The 15,196-nt window shown below is 47.6% G+C and overlaps 1 protein-coding gene across 1 annotated transcript; it reads right to left on the reverse strand.

The window, feature by feature from the left end:
- LOC309329778 (uncharacterized protein) lies at positions 1–13,317 on the reverse strand (the record flags this gene model as incomplete). The annotated part of the gene is made up of 6 exons (XM_081840789.1): positions 1–624; positions 1,377–1,472; positions 3,203–3,322; positions 4,448–4,588; positions 10,992–11,021; positions 13,261–13,317. 6 exons carry the CDS (start codon positions 13,315–13,317, stop codon positions 457–459), a joined length of 612 nt encoding a protein of 203 aa, XP_081696915.1. The 3' UTR covers positions 1–456.
- Positions 13,318–15,196: the final 1,879 nt, after the last annotated feature.

Consider the following 15,196-nt stretch of genomic DNA (forward strand, 5'->3'; position numbering starts at 1 on the left):
ATGTCTTTAAGGGGCCAGAGCAAAATAACGAGACCCAGCTTTACAGCTGTGAAACATAGCAGGTGCTGAGTTGTATTGATTAAGCTGTGTCAGCATTTGGGTGTAGTATATAAGGAGCAGCACCTAGCTTTCCCATTACCCTGGGGGATGGGTTGGTGGTTGGGTCTGGTTTGTTGTTGGTGTATTTAGTGTATAAGGAGTTTTTGTTTTTGTTATTAAAATCTTGTTTAAGTTATTTTTGAGTCCCTTTTTATGCATTGTCTCCCCAGCAAGCTCTCTGCAGTGCTACTATACTGCAAAAAGCTAACACTGGCACCTCTCAGGTGGGCACTATTGCCATTATAAGAGAACAAGGGTGGTGAGTTCATGGTGAGTCCTGGCACCTCTTTTTCTAGAAAAATAGCACTGGCTGGCACCTTCCCCTGGAATGGCCATGCCATACAGCTTTCATCTAGTTCACACCTGAACTTTCCAACGCAATACGATTTGAAATTGCAGCATTAAGCCTTGGTCACTCACATCAAAGTCCAAATGCTCGGAGACATATTTCAGGAGTACGTTGGTGGTCTTGACTGCTCTTTGCCTCTCACTGATTTTTGTGGAGTCAATCCAGCCATTTGTGTGCTGCGGGAGAGAAATCATCGTCATCACATGGAAGGACAACCCTTAATCCAGGTTTGCAAATTCACAAAGCTTCATAGAGGGGACAAATTGCAAAAGGGGGTTGTTTTGTAAAGGAGAAAGTTTGCTGCAATTTGTTTATTATTATTATGAATAATAATAATAATAGCCCACCTTTTTCCCAGACAGGGACTCGAGGCAGCTTAGTAGAATTAGATATTAATTGGCTCTTGGGTTGCTTTTGCTTTATCATGCATTTTCTGTTCTGATTTTGTATTTTTATGTTGTGAACTGCCCTGCAATCTGTCATTGGTGTGTTTGTGTGTGTGATAATTACAACAATACAACATACACCTCACCACAGCCATAGCAATGGAATGCAGGAAGCATCCTTAGACCAAGCCCAGCCATTGATCCACAGGTAATGAGGACTGGCAGTTGGCCCTTTGGCCTTTCAGACAGAGAGCCTTTTCACAGCCCCACCTGGAGTGCTGAGGACTGAACCGGGGACCTTGGGCATGCAAGACAGATGCTCTGCCCCGAGCCACGGCCCTTCCCCACAGGCCATCAGCAGAGGACATATCTTGTGTGCCTTGCACAAGCATTGCTAGCAGAACAGAGGCCCACTTGACCATCAGCACCCACAACCAGCGAGTTGGCCACAGATGCCCCCCGTGCAATCATTTCAAGAGGGTCTGTCCTCCGGCATGGGAGCTGCTGCTACCCCTGCTCTGACACCTTGGGGACTCCCTTACCACTAATATCTTCTGCAGCGTCTCCAGAGAGGGGGCCTCCGACAGCAAGCTGGTGAGCATGTTGAGCCAGATGTCGATAGTTTCGTGATAACAGTCCTGGAAGGAGAGAAGCAAAAGCAGTTAGAAGCTGAAGACCCCCATGGAAATCCCATATGCTCTGGAGCCTTCTAGTCCAAATTCGTAACAAAGCTTATGCAGGGGTTCAAGCAAGGCACACAAAGAGTCATAAACATCAAACGTTTCTTGATGTATATAAGGTTACAGGTCATGCGATATAAAGATACAGGACTCCACACTGGGCTCAACTTCCTTGGGGTGTTCCAAGGCAGAGGGCCTTCTTGGTGGTGGGGCCCACCCCGTGGAACACCCTCCTATCAGATGTCAGAGAGATACATCATTATACTTCCATCTGAAGACATCTGAAGGCAGCCCTGCATAGGGAAGTTTTAAATATTTGATGTCTGGCTGTGTTTTAATTTGTTGGAAGCCGCCCAGAGTGGCTAGAGTAACCCAGTCAGATGGGCAGCATATAAACAAACAAGCAAACAAATAAAAATAAATGCAGCGTAGGAGGGAGGCATGAGAGTCACAAAATGCAGGCATGCAGGAATCATTCGTGGATGCATTCTAGCCAAAGGTGAAATGCAATAAATATGGAAACAGGATTAAAATCAAAAATATACACCCCAAGTCTCTGGCTGTTACATCATTGTGATGGGTCAAGTGTCTCGGGCAGCATTCTTTGCAGCTTACACGGCTCAGACTCTTTGCCCTCAAATCCTTTAACCTGGCAACCCCATTTTCCTCCAGAAGCAGAAGGTCCAGTCACCTGGCTCTGTGTTGCCGGCACGGAGCTCCCGGCTTTGACCTTCGTAACCTGCAATGATGGCAATTGGAAGACCTTCCTGGTGGTTTTTTGTAGCAGCTGAGACCGGAGCAGGGGGTCCATGCGTGGTCTCAAGGCACTGAAAAGAGAAAGAAGGGGAGAGGAAAGGATCAGCACCCAGCAGTCCATAAACCTGGTGAAGAAATATGTACTGTGTCTGGCCGTACTTACGTCATGCGAATGATCGTTTCCATTGCGGGCTGTAAGATGGTGAGTGATGCCATTGGCTCCTCTTTGATGACCTCCTGTGGTGGGGAAGCACACAGCATGTCAGGGAACTGGAGGCGCCATCCCTGCCACCACCACACCAAGCCCTGAGTTGTGCTCTCTATCCAGCCCACTTGACAACTTCTTTGCAATTGGCAAGTGGGTCCTCCTAGGGGAGGAGAGTGGGCTTCCTGGATCTGGGAATAAGATCCCTTTTTCTCCTGGGCAGAGCTCTACCGCATAAGAACAGCATAAGATCAGCCTTCTGGACCAGGCCAAGGGCCCATCTAGTCCAGCATCCTCACAGCATTCTCACAGTGGCCAACCAGACGTCTGTGAGAAACCAGGGAGCAGACCATGAGCCCAAGAGCCCTCTCCCCGCCTGTGGCTTCCAGCAACTATATTCAGAAACATTGCTTCCTTCCTCTGTGGAGGTAGAACATAGCAATCATGGCTGGGAGCCATTGACAGCCCTCTCCTCCTGGGAGAACCTAGCCTCTTTTACTTAGGCACTGGTGACATCCTACTGAGGTTGCCACAATGTAGGGCTGCCTTTCAAGTGGGTTTGGAAACTTGAGTTGGAGCAGAACGTGACCACCCAGAAATGGTTTGGGGCCAGATGATCAGAACATGCAACCCAGAGCTAGACCTACACAGCTATTTTTAAGAAAAAACGCTCTGAAAAGAAACCCCAGGAGATTCCCCCTCTTTTTTTCTTTTTCTTTTTACTCACTGTGATGCAGAAGGTGAGCTCGTCTTTGTGGGGGAAGGTGACATATCCCACATTCGATTGCACAAGCGCCTTGGTTGTTAGAGTTGCTGCCTTCATAAAGCTCTTCTTCAAAGCCTCATTCTGAAAGGAGAAGGGATTTTATAAAATTGAGTTTGAATCAAAATCACAAGGAAACATAAAGCCACACTGACCCTAATCCTAATTCTAATCCTTACCCTAACACTAACCCAATCCAAAAACAAAAAATTCCTTCCAGTAGCACCTTAAAGACCAACTAAGTTAGTTCTAGGTATGAGCTTTCGTGTGCATGCACACTTCTTCAGATACCAATCCAAAAATTAACCCTAACCCAGAAGTGGTCTTGTTAGATAGTTAAATTCATGTTAAATTGCTGTTTTAGGGTTTCTTTAAAAAAAGTCTGGAACAGATTAATCCATTTTGCATTACTTTCTATGGGAAAGCATGCCTTGGTTTGGAACGCTTTGGTTTCAGAATGGATTAAGTTTGAGAACCAAGGTACCGCTGTAATGCCCCATCTGGTCCTAAGTGTGGAGCCAGTATACACCCCAGTCTACAACCCTTCGGTGGATGAAGCCAAAAACCCTGCCCTAGGGCACAGTCTGAAGGCATGTGGTGCAAGGACCTTGATGGAGCTCAGGAGGTCTGCTCAGTGCCTGGATGGTGACCACGGGGGAAATGGTTGCACACCTCCTGGAGACGTATGACAGGAGAAAGGCAGAATATACCATATTTTTTCGAGTATAAGACACCCCCTATTTTGGGGGACTCCAAATTAAGAAAATGGGGGAAGGATTGCCCAGAGTTGCTGAGCTTTTCGGGGGTAGGATTACCCACAGTTGTTCAGCTATTTGGGGGAGGGGATTCCAAAAATTGCTCACCCGCTGAACCTATGCTGCCACTCACACATGTCGCAAAACCCACCTATTGTCTGTCCCTCGCCGGCAGAAACCGCCAATCGCCTTCCCAATTTCCGCAGCGACAGCCAATCAACACCACCCCTTGCTGCAGCCACCAATAACGCACACAATAGCTGTTGACTATCTCCGGCTTGCAGCGGCAACCAAACCCACGTCCCCCCAATGCACTCTCTGTGTATAAGATGACCCTCATTTTTAAACATCATTTTTTAATAATAATAATAAAAACCCTCGTCTTATACACGGAAAAGTATGGTATAGCTGAGAGAACAAACAACAGGAGTCCGTGTGATAATCAGAGCCATACCTTCCTGCTGTTCTGGAATTGGAAGAGGAGCTCCTCTGTGATGAGGTCTATAAAAAGGGGGAGGTCATCCTGCCGTGCCCCGGATGCCATTTGACCACAGCAAAGGATGACGGTGATACTGGCATTCGTCTCGCTAGTATTCTGGAGGGAAAGGATGGGGAAAGTGAGTTTGGGAACCTTAAGTGCAATTGGAGACAAATCACCATTTAGTTGGGACCTTTTAGCAGCTGGGAAAATATTAGTAGTCAGTAAGTTGTTGTGCGAAAGGTGGAGGGCACAAGGAGAAGGGGACAACAGAGGACGAGATGGCTGGACAGCGTTCTTGAAGCTACCAGCATGAGTTTGACCAAGCTGCGGGAGGCAGTGGAAGACAGGAGTGCCTGGCGTGCTCTGGTCCAGGGGGTCACGAAGAGTCGGACACGACTAAACGACTAAGCAACAACAACTTGTTGTGCAGACTTACAAATTTTGTATTTTTTTTCCTCCAGGAAACTCAAACTGCTGGCAAGCCAGGGCTCCCCCACCCTATATATGTGCATCGGGTTCTTCCTGCCTAAATATAGAGCCTGACATTTGACCCTATTGAATTTCATTTTGTTAGTTTGGGCCCAGTTCTCCAATCTGTTAAGGTTATCTTGAATCCCGATTCTGTCTTCTGTGGCATTGGCTACCCTTCCCAGTTTGGTGTCATCTGCAAATTTGATGAGCATCCCCTCAATTCCTTCATCCAAGTCTTTTATTTTTAAAAAAGTGGAACAACAACGGGCCAGGACAGAACCCTGTGACACCCCACTGGTCACTTTTCCCCCAGGATGATGAGGAACCATGAAGGTGTTCTCTTTGGGTTCGGTCAGTCAACCAGGGAGAAAGTGCAGGACAGTGTAGGGTAGACTGACCACTGGTGCTCTTTTCCATGGGAGCTGCTTTTTAAAAATTAAAATGAACCAGGTGGATCTGCTCATCTTCTCCATAGTGAGGGTTGGGAAATTTCCTTGGTCATTTACCAACTCACAGCAAAAATCCAGAGGTACCACACTCCTGGGTTTCATTTCTCTTGGATGGCAGAGCACAAGAGAGTTCAGGGCTGCGTTCAGATGTAACAATAAACCAGAGGGCATCAACATAGGTTGGCCTCTAGCTCCCATCAGCCTCAGCCAGCATGGCCAGAGGTCAGGAGGGATGGGAGTTGCAGTCTGTAGCATCTGATGGGCACCATTTTGGTTACCTCTGTGATAAACTATGGTTTATTATTGTGTGAATGAGCCTTGGACTCATCGGCTCCTGCTCCCTTGAGGGAAGCTTGAGGGAAGTTAACTGAAAGTGGAAGGAAAAGGATCTGATCTCCTTCCAGCTGGGTTGGAGAATTGGAGAGTTGGGGGCACATGACCCCAAGGCCCCCTCAGGTTATGGAACTGTTAGATCCGCACGCAGTTACTATGCCTTGTGAGATAAGATGGCGCCCAGTACACTTCTGCTGCGCCGATGGACGTCTGTGCCGATAGAAAACTTGAGCTCCCTTAGCTCTCTTAGCATAGTCCTTAGCAGAGTTTTGCAGCGGCAGAAACTGTTGCCTTGTGTGTGGATAATAAATCAGACTGAATGCAGGCTTCTTACTAAACTCCAACAGTCTTTTAATGAGTAGAAAAACATCATAAATCAGCCCGGCGAAAGAGCAGACATCCTTTCGCCTCTCAGCCAAAAATGAAAGGAAACTCACACACAAAGAAAGATTCCCGTATGTGAACATAACCACGCCTCAGAATGTGAGACGTCACACAGAACTGTTTAACCCTGTAAGTTCTGATTCTCCTCACATGCCTTTGTAATAATTCGCTTAATTGACAAATATATGGAGGTGAACACAGAGAGCGACACTCAACTATGCTTTGCTTCAAGTAGACCTGTCGAAATGAATGGGCCTCGTCATCTTCATTAAATTCAGTGGGTCTACTCTAGAACATAGTTGAATGGGGCCAGCAGGCACTCCCGTAAGGCAGAAGAACCCTTGCACGAGAGCAAATTGGGCAGGGGGTGCAGCTGAAACCTCTCCCCTCTTTCTCTCTGCCTCTCCCAGCCTGCCGCCTGCCTTCTCTCTTGGGTTCTGCTCCCTCCCCTCAGTTGGAGAGGTGTCCCCTCTTCCAAACTCTAAGAGGTTCTTCATTCAAAGCTTTCTGACAGCAGAACACTCTCCCTTGGGAGGTTGTGGACTCTCCTTCGTTGGAGGTTGGATGGCCATCTCCCAGGGATGCTTAAGATTCCTGCATTGGAGGGGGTTGGACTAGATGACCCTTGGGGGTCCCCATTAGCTTCCACTATTGAAGAAATGCCAACCAACCATCTGACAACCAACCTAAAAACAGGGGTCAGTGTACTTTGGGGGGTGACCAATGGTTTCTAACGAATCTGTTTGTTTGACTGACTGACTGAGCCAAGGGATCAGATCAGATCTAGGATCTGGAGCCACAGAGACAGGACTGCTGGAGCCCACTTCAGAAGGATGACTGAGACATACCCACAGAGGAAGCTGTCTGGCTTCCATACTGAGAGCAGATCCAATTGCCTTTTTGGAATGGTAAGGATCCCATCCCTTGAAAAAGAGCATGTTTGGAAATGGGGCAGGATTCGTTCTTTTCCAACATGCTTTGGTGTGGATGTAAAGAGCCGCTAAGGATCCAATCCGCCAGGATCTTCGTCTAACCATTGGCCATGCTGTCAGGGGCTGATGGGAGTTCCAATTCAAAACACACGGATGGGGAAGGGGCACCAGGCTGGGGATGGCTGACCTACACTCTTGCTACGCTCCTTCCTCACTTCACACCCTTACCTCAGATGTCTCAGTATTCCTTGCAATGGCTGCGTGGCCGAAGTCCCGCACTGCCATCAGCACCTGTGAAATATGGGTGCTTGAAGCCACACCGATAGCCTCAGAAATTCCCTAGGGAGAATGAGGCACGTCAAACATGTCATTTTCTTGATTGCAATTAGTGATAATAATAATAATAAATTTTATTTATATCCCGCCCTCCCCAGCCAAAGCTGGGCTCAGGGCGGCTAACAACAATTAAATAGTACAACATTCTAAAAACATTTCATTATAAAAATTAAATAAAATCAATTAAAATGAAATTGATGGCAACCATTAAGCTAAGCTGATCATGAGGGATGGAGGATAAATGTGATTCTGTAAGCAGATTCCTGTGAAATGTGGGGAACCAAATTTAAGAATGGAGAAATGAGACACTTAGAGAACCAATTTGAAGAGATCCTTTCATCCCGGATAATAATAGGGGTGGTTTGAAGAACGATATTTCTGTGGATTCTGATGTGAACTGACCAGACCACACCTCCCAGACTCGTGCAGCTTGCAACGCAAGGATGCCTTGCATTCTGACATTTTCAAATCTTGTGATACAGTTCTTGGCTTCATTAAATACTCAACTACATTAAAATGCATCATTTATTCCCTGGAAGTATTTGTAATCCACCGCTCACCCAAAGGCGCCAGAGCAGGAATATGCACCATCTAAACCAGGGTGCTCCAGTTTCTCATACCAAGTGGGCCACAAGAGTAGTTCAGCACAGAACCTGTGGGCCGCACACTGACTTGTCGTGTGGGAGAGGGGAGCAAGGCCAAAATTTGACACACACGCCCCGGCCCGCATGCTGCCTTCCCAAAGGTAGGCAGGTGAGGCGCTGGGTTTTGGGAAGGAGGCACGAGGCTCTGGCGGGACCTAGAGCCTTCCCACCTTCTTGCCAAAGGTGGGAAAGAGCTAACTGAGGACCCTAGGACCCTGACAGATCACACCTGCCTCCTTCCCCAAGCCCAGCACCTCCTTACCCAGCTTTGGGAAGGCAGTGCAAGGCCTACAGGTGTGTAGGGGTGCCTCCAAGCTTGCTGAGGGCTGCCAAGAAAGGCATTGAGGGCCACTTGCTGGCTGCTCTGATCTAACCCAAAACTAAACAAATCTGCCCAGATATGTTGAATGCTGAAAAGCAGTTGCTCCTGTAAGAGGCTTTGAGGGGGTGAGTGGGTGGGTACAAAATCTTTGGAGGGAGGAAGGTCATGAGCAGAGACCAATCCGGAAATCAGGACAGAGGGCTGGTGGGGTAATGTCAGGGACTGGCTGGATGAGTAAGAGTGGGGGACCCTGGATTGTGGTGGTGGGACACTGGGGAGCAGCCTGGGGAGGCGCTTGAATCAAGAGGGTTCAGAAGGAGGAGGCTCTTCCAGGACAGTCTTCGTGTGAGCGCAGTCCCAGTCCCGCTGGCTCTCCTCCCCCCTGACATCCCACACATTCACTCACCTCTCTGTCTGCTTCCTCTTCGAGAGGCAACCTCAGGAGTAAGTGCAGGTACTGGTGGACTGTCTCTGCGCTCCTGGAATCCCGCAGCTTGAGTCCATAGTATCTATAGAGGGCGTTCTAAGGGTTGGGGAAGGTTTGGGTGAGTCACAGGGAGGAGACCCCACCAGCTACATCAACTGCTTTTGGAAAACCAAAAAAATTCAATTTTACCGTCTGAAAATGTCGGGTAATACTAAATAATAATAATAGATTGCAAGTACTAGGCAATTGTTTTAATGATTTGTATGCAATTTTACACATCTTCTGAATTCCCAAGTCACGTTACAACTCTTTAAAGGTAAAGGTAAAGGGACCCCTGACAATTAAGTCCAGTCGCAAACGACTCTGGGCTTAAAGCTCATCTCGCTTTAAGGCCGAGGCAGCCGGCATTTGTCCGCTTCCACAGACAGTTTTTCCAGGTCATGTGGCCAGCATGACTAAGCCGCTTCTGGCGAAACCAGAGCAGCACACGGAAATGCCGTTTACCTTCCAGCCGGAGCAGTACTGGCTTCAGCTGGGGAGGGTGGGATATAAATAAATTATTATTATTATTATTATTATTATTATTATTATTATTATTATTATTATTATTTTATTTACTTGCACTATGTGCTTTTGAACTGCTAGGTGGGCCGAACAACGGGAGCTCACCCCATCGCAGGGATTCGAACCGCCGACCTTCCAATCGGCAAGCCCAAACGGCACAGTGGTTTAACCCACAGCACCACCCGCGTCCCTATTACAACTCTTTAGTACTCCTCATTTGGGGAATTTGAAAGTTGACAAGTTCAGCATGTCCTAATTGCTCTGCCTCCACTGTTGGAGGCAGGAATGCTTCTGAATACCAGTTGCTGGAAACCACAGGAAGGGGAGAGTGCTCTGTGTTCGAATTCTGCTTTCCAGTTTCCCATGGGCATCTGGTTGGCCACTGTGAGATAAGGATGCTGGTCTAACCCAGCAGCCTCATCTTTCATTCTCATGACACACTTTTGTCCTAGATACGCTGACCCTAGGCTCTTCCCACTTTTTTAGAGGACTAATACCTGCACCTGCAGCCTCTTACAGGTGTCCCCAGCCTCCCTCCACAGTAATGTGGTTGGCTGTCACCGGTTTAAAAGGGAAGCCTGTCCAATAGTGGTGGAGTGGTGTAGATGAGTGTGGAGTCTTCTTTTGCCTCAAGGCGCAGGTACTCTGTCTGATTAGATGAACTGCTTTTGTAGATATTTGTATATATATTTAGCTCACAATAATAAATACTGCACTAAAGAACCTAGGACTCTGAGCTTTCTGCTAAAAGCGCTGCGAGGAATTCGTGACAGGGTTATGGGCCCAGCACACTTCTGCTGCGCATGAGTACAGGTGGCTGTTATCTAGCCGTGGGTGCTGGAGGGGAGCTGCAGCAATGGAGCAGTCCAGAGCTGGCGTGCTGCTGGAGAAGCTGACGGCCATGAACTACAGCATCTGGTCAGTCCGCATGCAACACTTCCTCAAGCGTGAGGGCCTGTGGAAAGTGGTGGAAGATCCACCGCAGCCCCCTGAGGAGGATGAAAAGGATGAGAAAGCCTTGGCTATGATCATCCTTGGAATGGACGACAGCCAGCTAGTCTACGTAGCTGATAAGGTGACAGCAAGTGAGGCGTGGGATGCGCTCAAGCTGTCCATGTGCGAGAGACATCTGGCTTGCTGATAACACTGACCAGGAGAACGTACCGGTGTCGGAAGACACCGGGGGACTCCCCGGTGAACCACCTAAAATTCCTTTGGACTTGCTGTGGACTTGATCACGCAAGTACCTTCTGCTATCCGGAGAGCAGAATAAACTCTTTCTTCTTTGAATCAACCTTGGTGTCATTTGGCTTCCTTCCTCCTGTCCCGGAGCAACGCAGACCCAATCAGTGAACTCCAATAAGGCTACAGATCCAATACTCTCTGTGGAAGTGCTGGGTCAGAATGACGCAGCAGTAATGTGATTGGCTGTCACCGGTTTAAAAGGGAAGCCTGTCCAATAGTGGTGGAGTGGTGTAGATGAGTGTGGAGTCTTCTTTTGCCTCAAGGTGCAGGTACTCTGTCTGATTAGATGAACTGCTTCTGTAGATATTTGTATATATATTGAGCTCACAATAATAAATACTGCACTAAAGAACCTGGGACTCTGAGCATTCCGCTAAAAGTGCCGCGAGGAATTCGCGGCAAGGACTTACCTTGTTGTGTCCAGGCTTGGATGTCTTCTGCTGGGAATAAAATGAAGAAAAGTGTCATGTTTCTTGTCTAGAGAACAGTTGCCATCTATCTGCCACTTGTCTTCTCTAAAAAAAACCCACATGCCTAGAAATAGACTTCTTGCAAAAATCATTTGGAGTAAAATCTATTGCAATCAATTCTTCTTCTTTTTTAAAGTAACACTCCAAAGAAGATTCAATAAATCCTCTGGACTGGGAGACACACCATTCATTTAAAGCACTTTGTTTCTTGCCATGAACAAACAGAATCTAGGCATTGTGGCTATTACTATTATTTATTAAATTTCTGTACTGCCCTTCATCCGAAGATCACTGGCCGGTTTACAATATAAAAACTCAAAAATACATACCATAATAACAAACAGACAATACCACTCCCAGTATGATTATTTATTAAATTTTCTGTTGCAGAAAGTATTTGCTTGCCTGCTCTGCCAAATGCCCAGGCCTGGCAAATTAACTGCTCTTGAGAGCGAAGAGGAAATATTGGCCATATCAGGCACAATACAGTCACAAAAACTTTTACTGCACAATATCGGATTCTCAAACGTTCCAAGATATCGGGAACGATCAGTTGCAAAAGTTAAAGAAAAAAACATGCAACATTTCCTGGGGTCCAAGTCATCCCACCAAATCAAGTTCATGGATTGGTTCTTCTTCCGGTCTACAGATGCTGCACTGATCGCCTTCTCTGCTTCCCCAAATTTGCCTGGTCCTCTTTTCAAGCCCCACCAGGAGAAAGTCGTCTCTTGCATCTGCAAATAGGACCTTCCTCCAAGCTGGGCTCCCAATAGTTCAGGCGGAGGCAAACACGGCCCTCCAGCTGTTTGGGGACTCCAATGCCCATCACCCCTGACCCGCTGGTCCTGTTTGCTAGGGATGATGGGAGCTGTAGTCCCAAAACAGCTGGAGGGCTGGGTTTGCCTTTGCCTGTGATAGTTCATGGCAGTTCCCCTTCTACATGCTCCCACCAGCCCCAGGCAGCATATGGTCCAGAACATTTAGAGGGCACCAGGTTGGGGAATCCTGGTTCACGCTGCGCAACATCAGACCAGGGTGGCTAAAAATCAATGACCCCCTTTTTTAAAAATGGATTTCTTTGATTTAAATCACATTTTTTAAAAAATTAATTTGGATTTCTAAAATAAAATGCTTTTGGAGGAAAAATCTTCCAAAATATATTTTCTTTTTAAGTTGCATTATAGTCCAACGGCTATTCACTGGGAAGTAAGGATTTATTTTAAGTTTTTCATATATGCTAAAATTCATTCTAAGAATTTTTTTAAAAAAAGTTAACCACATCAGTTAACAAACATGGATATATATGCTATAATGTTATTGTTTTAGTTAAATAAATTGTTTAAATTCTAATTAAGAAAATGGTTATTTTTCTTCCAATAAGGTACAGCAGAAAAGTTGTCCAAATATACAGTGGTAGCTCAGGTTAAGAACGTAATTCTTTCCGGAGGTCCGTTCTTAACCTGAAACTGTTCTTAACATGAAGCACCACTGTTAGAGGTACCGGTTGGTTGCTTGACAGCAATCAGGAAATATGGCTCAAGAGTCGGTTTTCCAGCTTTCTTCTTAGTGATCAAAACCTTCAGAATGCAGAGCACCTCTATTCCATGTCTTGCTCATTCACGGGCAGAATCTGAGAGTGGGCGGCCCTTCAACCTTCCCCAGCAGAGTAATTTCTTGGCGCCCAGTCTGCGCCTCCCCTCTCTGCGCGGAAACCTACTGCGCAAGGAAGGCTTGGGTAATGGGGGACCCCCCTCCTCCCCGCTTTGCTCAGGCAAGGTGTCCTGGCACCGCCTTGCCTCCTCCAACCCCTGCATCTCCTCTCCTTCCTCCGCTGAGGAAGTGCTGCTTCCCACGATCTTTGGGGGCTCTCTGAAATCCACCCGGCTTTTCCCCTCTCGCCCCTGAGCCGATGGCAGTTCTTAACCCGAGGTACTATTTCTGGGTTAGCGGAGTCTGTAACCTGAAGCGTATGTAACCTGAAGCGTCTGTATGCAGTTAACTTATTATACCCCACAATAATTTCATAATTATGTGTCTATGCATTCCTAACAGTATAACCAAATCAGTAGTAAAAACTACTCTGGAAATTTATTATTCCCAAAATGAAACCTTCATCTGGTTGTAAATATTAAGATTATACAAGCAAGAATGTAAAAAGATGCTTTAAATCGATTTGATTTCAATCAAATCCACCCTGCATCACACACACCTGGGGAGGTGGCTGGAGGTGTTGGAGGATGGTCTCCAAAATCTCCTTTTCATCCATCATCTCCAAAGCTTCTCTGACGGTTCTTCCTCCCAGCATTTTCTTACCCACCAACAAGTACTCTAAGTTTTCATCAGAGAGTTCTTCAGAAAGAAAGAGAGAGAGAGAGAGAGAGAGGTGAGTAAATGAGGCGGATGAGAGGGAAAGGTACCGTGTTTTTCCATGTATAACACGCCCCCATGTATAAGACGCCCCCTATTTCTGGGCACTCAAAATTTAGAAAACGGGGGCAGATTGCCAAGACTTGCTAAGCTTTTTTGGGGAGGGGTTGCCCAGAGTGGTTGAGCTTTTTTGGGGGGGAGGGAGCCATTAATCAAATTGCACAATTGCAGGCAGGCATCAACCACCAAGTCACCTATCGTCTGCCAGTTGACAACAGCCCTTTCCACAGCAAAGAAATCATAGCTGGGAATCTCTTCCTGGCGGCTACAATCAAGCGCCCGTCCCCCCTCAGCACTCCCCCTGTAGAAGAGGAGCCCCAATTTGACACTTGATTTGGGGGGTAAAAAACCTCGTCTTATACATGAGAAAAGACGGCAAGTTCTTTCTCAGGTGGCTTCTCGCCTGTTGCAATGAGCGGGTGCATGCCATATCTGAACAGGGATCATAGAACTGTAGCGTCTGAGGGGACCTGCGGGGTCACCCAGTCCAACCCCCAACAATGCAGAACAGGGGCAGCCACCCGGAAGTCCCTGCTCCATGTTACACGCCTCTGAACAAGGAGGGGTGGGATGGGGGGGGGGACTTCCACCCAGACATCAAGGAAACCAAGAGAGACCCTGACCTTGTATCATAATAATAATAATTTATTATTTATACTCCGCCCATCTGGCTGAGTTTCCCCAGCCACTCTGGGCGGCTGCCAATCAAGTATTAAAAACAATACAGCGTTAAATGTTAAAAACTTCCCTAAACAGGGCTGCCTTCAGATGTCTTTTAAAGATAGGGTAGCTACTTATTTCCTTCACATCTGAAGGGAGGGTATTCCACAGGGTGGGCGCCACTACCGAGAAGGCCCTCTGTCTGGTTCCCTGTAACCTTACTTCTCGCAATGAGGGAACCGCCAGAAGGCCCTCGGTGCTGGATCTCAGTGTCCTGGCTGAATGATGGGGGTGGAGAGGCTCCTTCAGGTATACTGGACCGAGGACGTTTAGGGCTTTAACACTTTGAATTGTGCTCGGAAACGTACTGGGAGCCAATGCAGATCTCTCAGAACCAGTGTTATTTGGTCCCGGCGGCCGCTCCCAGTCACCAGTCTAGCTGCCGCATTCTGGATTAATGGCAGTTTCTGGGTCACCGTCAAACGTAGCCCCACGTAGAGTGCGTTGCAGTAGTCCAAGCGGGAGATAACTAGAGCATGCACCACTCTGGTGAGACAGTCTGCAGGCAGGGAGGGTCTCATCCTGCATACCAGGTGGAGTTGGTAGACAGCTGCTATGGATACAGAAGTAACCTGTGCCTCCATGGACAGCTGTGAGTCCAAAGTGACTCCCAGGCTGCGCAGGGGCACAGTTACCCCATTCAGGACCAGGGAATCCCCCACACCCGCCAGCCCCCTGTCCCCCCAAAACAGGACTTCAGTCTTGTCAGGATTCAACCTCAATCTGTTAGCCACCATCCATCCTCCAACCGCCTCCAGGCACTCACACAGGACCTTCACCGCCTTCACTGGTTCTGATTTAAAGGCGAGGTAAAGCTGGGTGTCATCTGCATACTGATGAACACCCAGCCCAAACCCCCTGATGATCTCTCCCAGTGGCTTCATATAGATATTAAAAAGCATGGGGGAGAGGACGGAACCCTGAGGCACCCCACACGTGAGAGCCCAGGGGTCTGAACGCTCATTCCCCAACACCACTTTCTGGGCACGGCCCAGGAG

The sequence above is a fragment of the Podarcis erhardii genome (genome assembly GCF_964252035.2).
Source record: "Podarcis erhardii genome assembly, chromosome: 15".
NCBI classification, from domain to species: Eukaryota; Metazoa; Chordata; class Lepidosauria; order Squamata; family Lacertidae; genus Podarcis; species Podarcis erhardii.